The 8546-nt window shown below is 58.1% G+C and overlaps 1 protein-coding gene across 1 annotated transcript; it reads left to right on the top strand.

Annotated features, from left to right (window-relative positions):
- Nucleotides 1–24: 24 nt before the first annotated feature.
- AK6 (adenylate kinase 6) lies at nucleotides 25–7741 on the top strand. Its single transcript, XM_053931681.1, has 5 exons — nucleotides 25–109; nucleotides 1482–1574; nucleotides 2145–2203; nucleotides 6071–6216; nucleotides 6939–7741. Exons 1-5 carry the CDS (start codon nucleotides 82–84, stop codon nucleotides 7126–7128), a joined length of 516 nt encoding a protein of 171 aa, XP_053787656.1. The 5' UTR covers nucleotides 25–81; the 3' UTR covers nucleotides 7129–7741.
- Nucleotides 7742–8546: the final 805 nt, after the last annotated feature.

The raw sequence follows: 8546 nt of genomic DNA, 5'->3' as shown, positions 1-8546 counted from the left end.
CGGCGCGGTGACGCCATCGGCGCGCGCGGGCGGGCGGCGGAGGCCCCCGCGCACGTGTCTCCAAGGCGACGGGCGGCGGCCATGAGGCGGCCGAACGTGCTGATCACCGGTGGGCACCGGGGCACCGGGGAACAGGGACAGCGGGGAACAGGGACAGCGGGGCACCGGGGAACAGGGACAGCGGGGAACAGGGACACCGGGGAACAGGGACACCGGGGAACAGGGGAACCGGGACAGCGGGGAACAGGGACACCGGGGAACAGGGACAGCGGGACACCGGGGACAGCGGGGACAGCGGGACACCGGGGAACAGGGACAGCGGGGAACAGGGACAGCGGGGACAGCGGGGCACCGGGGAACAGGGACAGCGGGGAACAGGGACACCGGGGAACAGGGACACCGGGGAACAGGGACAGCGGGGACAGCGGGGCACCGGGGAACAGGGACAGCGGGGAACAGGGACAGCGGGGAACAGGGGAACCGGGACAGCGGGGAACAGGGACAGCGGGGCACCGGGGCACCGGGACAGCGGGGAACAGGGACACCGGGGAACAGGGACAGCGGGGACAGCGGGACACCGGGGAACAGGGACAGCGGGGACAGCGGGACACCGGGGAACAGGGACAGCGGGACACCGGGGACAGCGGGGCACCGGGGAACAGGGACAGCGGGGACAGCGGGACACCGGGGAACAGGGACAGCGGGGACAGCGGGACACCGGGGAACAGGGACAGCGGGGACAGCGGGACAGCGGGACACCGGGGAACAGGGACAGCGGGGACAGCGGGACAGCGGGACACCGGGGAACAGGGACAGCGGGGAACAGGGACAGCGGGGACAGCGGGACACCGGGGAACAGGGACAGCGGGGACAGCGGGGAACAGGGACAGCGGGGACAGCGGGACACCGGGGAACAGGGGCACCGGGACAGCGGGGACAGCGGGGACAGGGGCACCGGGGAACAGGGGCAGCGGGGAACCGGGACAGCGGGGACAGCGGGGCACCGGGGAACAGGGGCAGCGGGGAACCGGGACAGCGGGGACAGCGGGGAACAGGGGCAGCGGGGAACCGGGACAGCGGGACAGCGGGGACAGCGGGGCACCGGGCGGCAGAGCGGGGCAGGGGGGCAGCGGGGACAGCGGGGGGAACCGGGAGCCCCGGGGGCAGCGGGCCGGGGCCCGGGCCGGTCCAGCCGCGGGCGGCAGGCTCGCTGCTCTGGGCCGTGGGGTCGCGGCCCGCGGTGGCTCCGCGGCTCCTCCTTGGCCCGGGGGGTTCCGGCGAGAGGAGATCTCCGTGCGGTCGTGAGCGAGGTTCCCGCGCACAGGCCGAGCTCCCTGCCCCTTCCGCCGTCTCGCTCGCCCGTTTCTCCTTGTCCCTTCTGCCCCTTTCCGCCCCACGAGCTCTCGGATGTGGGCTGTCGCGGGTTCCAGGTCACTGGCAGGGGCTCCCCCCTTACCTCTGGCTGCGTGTTCCTTCTCCAGGCACGCCGGGAGTCGGGAAAACCACGCTGGGAAAGGAGCTGGCCGCCAGAGCTGGGCTCAGCTACGTCAACGTGGGCGACCTGGCCAAGGAAGGTGCCGTGCCACAGCAGGCACGGGCTCTGCTGGGCTGCCTCGGGCACTGGGAGCCCCTGCACACCTGCCCGGGGCAGGAGAAGGCTCCAGGCAGAGCTCAGAGCCATTCCAGGGCCAGGAGAGGGGCTGGGGACAAGGGGTGGAGGGACAGGAGCCAGGGAATGGCTCCCAGTGCCAGAGGGCAGGGCTGGGTGGGAGACTGGGAATTCCTGGCTGGGCTGGAGTTGCCAGAGCAGCTGTGGGTGCCCCTGGATCCCTGGCAGTGCCCAAGGCCAGGCTGGAGCAGGTGGGGCAGTGGAGGTGTGGCACTGGGTGGGCTCTGAGCTCCCTTCCAGCCCAAACCAGCCCGTGGTTCTGTGAATTGGGTGAATTTTTACCTCGCCAGCCGTGCCTGTAGCAGCGTACGTGGTGCTAAGTGATAAATAAACTGCAAAGTTACCCTCCCGTGGGTTTGTAAACCAAGTGCTCCCTGCCCCGGGCTCTGCCTTTGGCTGCCACCTCCCGGGGCAGAAGCAGAAATGCCAATGGGTCCTGGTGCCCAGAAAACACCTGGAATTCCCTGTGCTGCAGGAGAGCTGTACGAGGGCTTCGACGAGGAGTACGACTGCCCCATCCTGGATGAGGACAGGGTGAGTGCTGGGCTCTGCACTGCAGGGGAGCCTCTGTGTGTGTGTGTGTGTGTGTGTGTGTGTGCAGGTGAGCTCTGTGTGTGTGTGTGTGTTGTGTGTGTGTGTGTGCAGGTGAGCTCTGTGTGTGTGTGTGTGTGTGCAGGTGAGCTCTGTGTGTGTGTGTGTGTGTGTGCAGGTGAGCTCTGTGTGTGTGTGTGTGTGTGTGTGTGCAGGTGAGCTCTGTGTGTGTGTGTGTGTGTGCAGGTGAGCTCTGTGTGTGTGTGTGTGTGTGCAGGTGAGCTCTGTGTGTGTGTGTGTGTGTGTGTGTGTGTGTGTGTGTGCAGGTGAGCTCTGTGTGTGTGTGTGTGTATGTGCAGGTGAGCTCTGTGTGTGTGTGTGTGTGTGTGTGTGTGCAGGTGAGCTCTGTGTGTGTGTGTGTGTGTGTGCAGGTGATCTCTGTGTGTGTGTGTGTGTGCAGGTGAGCTCTGTGTGTGTGTGTGTGTGTGCAGGTGAGCTCTGTGTGTGTGTGTGTGTGTGTGTGTGTGCAGGTGAGCTCTGTGTGTGTGTGTGTGTGTGTGCAGGTGATCTGTGTGTGTGTGTGTGTGTGCAGGTGAGCTCTGTGTGTGTGTGTGTGTGTGCAGGTGAGCTCTGTGTGTGTGTGTGTGTGTGTGTGTGTGCAGGTGAGCTCTGTGTGTGTGTGTGTGTGTGTGCAGGTGAGCTCTGTGTGTGTGTGTGTGTGTGTGTGTGTGCAGGTGAGCTCTGTGTGTGTGTGTGTGTGTGTGCAGGTGAGCTCTGTGTGTGTGTGTGTGTGCAGGTGAGCTCTGTGTGTGTGTGTGCAGGTGAGCTCTGTGTGTGTGTGTGTGTGCAGGTGAGCTATGTGTGTGTGTGTGTGTGTGTGCAGGTGAGCTCTGTGTGTGTGTGTGTGTGTGTGTGTGCAGGTGAGCTCTGTGTGTGTGTGTGTGTGTGTGTGTGCAGGTGAGCTCTGTGTGTGTGTGTGTGTGTGTGTGTGTGTGCAGGTGAGCTCTGTGTGTGTGTGTGTGTGTGTGTGTGCAGGTGAGCTCTGTGTGTGTGTGTGTGTGTGTGTGTGTGCAGGTGAGCTCTGTGTGTGTGTGTGTGTGCAGGTGAGCTCTGTGTGTGTGTGTGTGTGTGTGTGCAGGTGAGCTCTGTGTGTGTGTGTGTGTGTGTGTGTGCAGGTGAGCTCTGTGTGTGTGTGTGTGTGTGTGTGCAGGTGAGCTCTGTGTGTGTGGGTGTGTGTGTGTGTGTGTGCAGGTGAGCTCTGTGTGTGTGTGTGTGTGTGTGTGTGCAGGTGAGCTCTGTGTGTGTGTGTGTGTGTGTGTGTGCAGGTGAGCTCTGTGTGTGTGTGTGTGTGTGTGTGTGTGTGCAGGTGAGCTCTGTGTGTGTGTGTGTGTGCAGGTGAGCTCTGTGTGTGTGTGTGTGTGTGTGTGCAGGTGAGCTCTGTGTGTGTGTGTGTGTGTGTGTGTGCAGGTGAGCTCTGTGTGTGTGTGTGTGTGTGTGTGTGCAGGTGAGCTCTGTGTGTGTGTGTGTGTGTGTGTGTGTGTGTGCAGGTGAGCTCTGTGTGTGTGTGTGTGTGTGTGTGCAGGTGAGCTCTGTGTGTGTGTGTGTGTGTGTGTGTGTGTGCAGGTGAGCTCTGTGTGTGTGTGTGTGTGTGTGTGTGTGTGTGTGCGGGTGAGCTGTGTGTGTGTGTGTGTGTGTGTGTGTGTGTGCAGGTGAGCTCTGTGTGTGTGTGTGTGTGTGTGCAGGTGAGCTCTGTGTGTGTGTGTGTGTGTGTGTGTGTGCAGGTGAGCTGTGTGTGTGTGTGTGTGTCTGTGTGTGTGCAGGTGAGCTCTGTGTGTGTGTGTGTGTGTGCAGGTGAGCTCTGTGTGTGTGTGTGTGTGTGTGTGTGCAGGTGAGCTGTGTGTGTGTGTGTGTGTGTGTGTGTGTGCAGGTGAGCTCTGTGTGTGTGTGTGTGTGTGTGTGTGTGTGTGCAGGTGAGCTCTGTGTGTGTGTGTGTGTGTGTGCAGGTGAGCTCTGTGTGTGTGTGTGTGTGTGCAGGTGAGCTCTGTGTGTGTGTGTGTGTGTGTGTGTGCGGGTGAGCTCTGTGTGTGTGTGTGTGCAGGTGAGCTCTGTGTGTGTGTGTGTGTGTGCAGGTGAGCTCTCTGTGTGTGTGTGTGCAGGTGAGCTGTGTGTGTGTGTGTGTGCAGCTGAGCTCTGTGTGTGTGTGTGTGCAGGTGAGCTGTGTGTGTGTGTGTGCAGGTGAGCTCTGTGTGTGTGTGTGTGTGTGTGTGTGTGTGTGCAGGTGAGCTCTGTGTGTGTGGGTGTGTGTGTGTGTGTGTGTGCAGGTGAGCTCTGTGTGTGTGTGTGTGTGTGTGTGTGCAGGTGAGCTCTGTGTGTGTGTATGTGCAGGTGAGCTCTGTGTGTGTGTGTGCAGGTGAGCTGTGTGTGTGTGTGTGCAGGTGAGCTGTGTGTGTGTGTGTGCAGGTGAGCTCTGTGTGTGTGTGTGTGTGTGTGTGCAGGTGGGCTCTGTGTGTGTGTGTGTGTGTGTGTGCAGGTGAGCTCTGTGTGTGTGTGTGTGTGCAGGTGAGCTCTGTGTGTGTGTGTGTGTGTGTGTGTGTGTGCAGGTGAGCTCTGTGTGTGTGGGTGTGTGTGTGTGTGTGTGTGCAGGTGAGCTCTGTGTGTGTGTGTGTGTGTGTGTGTGCAGGTGAGCTCTGTGTGTGTGTGTGTGTGTGTGTGTGTGTGCAGGTGAGCTCTGTGTGTGTGTGTGTGTGTGTGTGCAGGTGAGCTCTGTGTGTGTGTGTGTGTGTGTGCAGGTGAGCTCTGTGTGTGTGTGTGTGTGTGTGTGTGCAGGTGAGCTCTGTGTGTGTGTGTGTGTGCAGGTGAGCTCTGTGTGTGTGTGTGTGTGTGTGTGTGTGTGTGCAGGTGAGCTCTGTGTGTGTGTGTGTGTGTGTGTGTGTGTGTGTGCAGGTGAGCTCTGTGTGTGTGTGTGTGTGTGCAGGTGATCTGTGTGTGTGTGTGTATGTGCAGGTGAGCTCTGTGTGTGTGTGTGTGTGTGTGTGTGCAGGTGAGCTCTGTGTGTGTGTGTGTGTGTGTGTGTGTGCAGGTGAGCTCTGTGTGTGTGTGTGTGTGGTGCAGGTGAGCTCTGTGTGTGTGTGTGTGTGTGTGTGTGCAGGTGAGCTCTGTGTGTGTGTGTGCAGGTGAGCTCTGTGTGTGTGTGTGTGTGTGCAGGTGAGCTCTGTGTGTGTGTGTGTGTGTGTGTGTGCAGGTGAGCTCTGTGTGTGTCTGTGTGTGTGTGTGTGTGCAGGTGAGCTCTGTGTGTGTGTGTGTGTGTGTGTGTGCAGGTGAGCTCTGTGTGTGTGTGTGCAGGTGAGCTGTGTGTGTGTGTGTGTGTGCAGGTGAGCTCTGTGTGTGTGTGTGTGTGTGTGTGCAGGTGAGCTATGTGTGTGTGTGTGTGTGTGTGTGCAGGTGAGCTATGTGTGTGTGTGTGTGTGTGCAGGTGAGCTCTGTGTGTGTGTGTGTGTGTGTGTGCAGGTGAGCTATGTGTGTGTGTGTGTGTGTGTGTGCAGGTGAGCTATGTGTGTGTGTGTGTGTGTGTGTGTGCAGGTGAGCTATGTGTGTGTGTGTGTGTGTGTGTGTGCAGGTGAGCTATGTGTGTGTGTGTGTGTGTGTGTGTGCAGGTGAGCTGTGTGTGTGTGGAGGTGAGCTCTGTGTGTGTGTGTGCAGGTGAGCTGTGTGTGTCTGTCTGTGTCTGTGTGTGTGTGTGTGTGTGTGTCTGCAGGTGACCCCTCTCTCTCTGCCTGGGCAGCACCAGCTGAGCCCCTGTGTGGCTCTGCGGGCAGGTGTCCCCCTCTGTGTGTGCGCAGCACCAGGTGAGCCCCGTGTGTCCCCGTGCAGGTGGTGGATGAGCTGGAGGCCAGGATGAGCGAGGGCGGGGTGATCGTGGATTACCACGGCTGCGACTTCTTCCCCGAGCGCTGGTTCCACGTCGTGTTCGTGCTGCGCACCGACAGCTCCTGCCTGTACCAGCGCCTGGAGAGCAGGTGTGTCCTCCAGGGCAGGGCTGCTCTGCTCTTGGGGTCAGCTGGCGAGACCCCAGCATGTCAAAGTCCCTGTCCCCCAGCCCGGCAGCTGAAGAAGAGGTCAGGAGTGCGTGAGGCTGGTTCTCAAGGCTGTTTATTTCTCCTTGTCTGTAACATTCTCTCTCTGACCTGCCGAGCTCTGCCTGGCACAGAAGCCATGGCAGTCTGCCTCTGCCTCGGGCTGCTCCCACATGATAAACTCAAAATTACGTGTGGGATGTTTACAGATCTGTGCCAATGCCCACCACCCATGTTAGACAGTGAATCTCTGCCTTAAACCAACAGAAAAGTGTCACCATCACACCAGGACATGGAGGGCAAGGAGAAAGGAAAGAAGGCCAGGACACGCCCAAATCCTTTCATCTTGTACCCATGAATCACATTCTAAAAACCCCAAAATTCTGTTTTTCCACCCTGTGTCAATTCCCCTACCACACTACTCAAACCCTTGTGGCTGTAATTCCTCACACAGAGTTGGCAGCTTTTCCCACAGGCTAATATGGAAGCCACAGGTGGTTTTGACTTTGTGCCAAGGTCTCTGAGCCCCCTGCCAGGGTCTGGAGCCAGCCAGGGCAGCCAGAGGGATGAACTGGACTCCGACACTGTGGGACTGCCCTGACCCCAAAAACGCCTCCTGAGCCCTGCTCTGTGCCTCACGCTGTCTCTTGGTGCTCTTTCTCCAGGGGCTACACGGGCAAGAAGCTGCAGGACAACATTCAGTGTGAAATTTTTCAGACTCTGTATGAGGAAGCTGTGCTGTCCTATAAAAAGGAGATTGTACACCAGCTACCCAGCAACACCCCAGAGGACCTGGAGAGAAATTTGGATCAGATTGTGCAGTGGATTGAGCAATGGATGAAGGACAACAACTGACTTTTGGTGAAACAGTAACTGCTGGGTCTCTTCCTGGGAGGGAGGGTGCAATAAAGGGTGTTGGTAATTGCTGTGCTGCAGCTGAACGTGGATTTTGCTGTAACTGGCTGGGGAGTAGAAGAAGGTTCAGAGCAGGCAGGTAGTGAGGGTTTGTGACAGCACCCCAGAGGCCACAGCAGGGCTGAGACAAGTGACTGAAAGGATGGCAGTGAGCAGTGCTCAGTAACTGAGAATTCTTTAGACCTTACAGTTAAAGCCAAGCCGTGAATTCCCTGTGAGAAAACTGTAAAATCCTGATAACAGGTGGCAGTTGAGGCACTTTTGATTTCCAGAGTGTGGAACAGTGTCCTGGCAAGGAGTTGGTTTGATGCTGAGTTGTGGGACTAAAACTTGCTGTGCTCCACTGTGGCCTTGGGCATGTGAGGATAATGCAGAGTGAGAGGATTTGGAGCAGGGTAAGGTGGGTCCTTTGCTTTGGAGGAAAAAGAAGTGATGTGAGAGTTGTTTTGAAATGATTGCCTTGAGCTTTGGAGATTCCTTCATGTGTAACGAAACCGGCTATGTGAGCACCGGCCTGGGGTGTTGAACAATAAACTTTATTTTTTTCCTTTTTTCTCTGTCTTCCCCATCTCCTGTCCTCTCGGGTTCTGTGTGTCGAGGTGACCCCAAGAGTGTAAAACTCCTTGTTCTTCTCCCAGCCCGAGCAGCCAAAGGAGGAGTCTGAATGTGCAGGGTCGGCTTCTCAAGGTTGTTCATTTTCCCTTCTCTAGAACATTCTCTCTCTGCCCTGCTGAGCTCTGTCCAGCAGCTCGGCCATGGCATTCTGTCTGCCCTCAGGGCAGTGTTCACATTTTATACCAAAAACTCCGTGTGCCGTGGTTACAATAACGTGCCAATGTCTGCCATTGATGTTGGGCACTGTGTCTGTGCCTGAAACCAACAGAAAAGTGTCACCAGCACAGCGAGACATGGAGGGCAAGGAGAAGGAGAAGAAGGTCAGGACATGCCCAAATCCCTCCATCTTGTACCCCTGAACCCCATTCTAAACACCCCAAAATTCTACTTTTCCACCCTGTGTTAACTCAACTACCACACTACTCAAACCCTTGTGGTTTGTAATTCCTCACACAGAGTTGGCAGCTTTTCCCACAGGCTAAGATCAAAGCCACAGGTGTTTTTGACTTGGTGCCAGGGTCTGGAGCCAGCCAGGGCAGCCTGAGGGGTGTCCTGGACTCTGACACCGTCCCAGTCATGGGCTGTATACACTTCTGTGAGATTGCCCTTGTCAGGACAGACCTGCAGGGATCCTGAGCATGGTCACAGACGGAGTAGGGATCTGTTGTGGCTGCTGTGAGAGCCTGGGCCCCAGGGGCAGGGCTGCACAAGGAAGAGGAAACCTTTCCTCAGAGAAAAGCTGC

The sequence above is a fragment of the Vidua chalybeata genome, chromosome Z, assembly GCF_026979565.1.
Source record: "Vidua chalybeata isolate OUT-0048 chromosome Z, bVidCha1 merged haplotype, whole genome shotgun sequence".
NCBI classification, from domain to species: domain Eukaryota; kingdom Metazoa; phylum Chordata; class Aves; order Passeriformes; family Viduidae; genus Vidua; species Vidua chalybeata.
The sequence above is the reverse complement of the archived record's forward strand: the minus strand, read 5'-3'. Positions and strand labels throughout refer to the sequence as shown.

What these genes read in the sequence shown, in the direction of transcription:
- AK6 (XM_053931681.1), top strand. Translation starts at nt 82, where the DNA reads ATGAGGCGGCCGAACGTGCTGATCACCG. An exon ending in CCATCCTGGATGAGGACAGG is followed by an intron (nt 2,204 to 6,070) that starts GTGAGTGCTGGG and finishes GTCCCCGTGCAG; the next exon opens with GTGGTGGATGAGCTGGAGGC. An exon ending in TACCAGCGCCTGGAGAGCAG is followed by an intron (nt 6,217 to 6,938) that starts GTGTGTCCTCCA and finishes CTCTTTCTCCAG; the next exon opens with GGGCTACACGGGCAAGAAGC.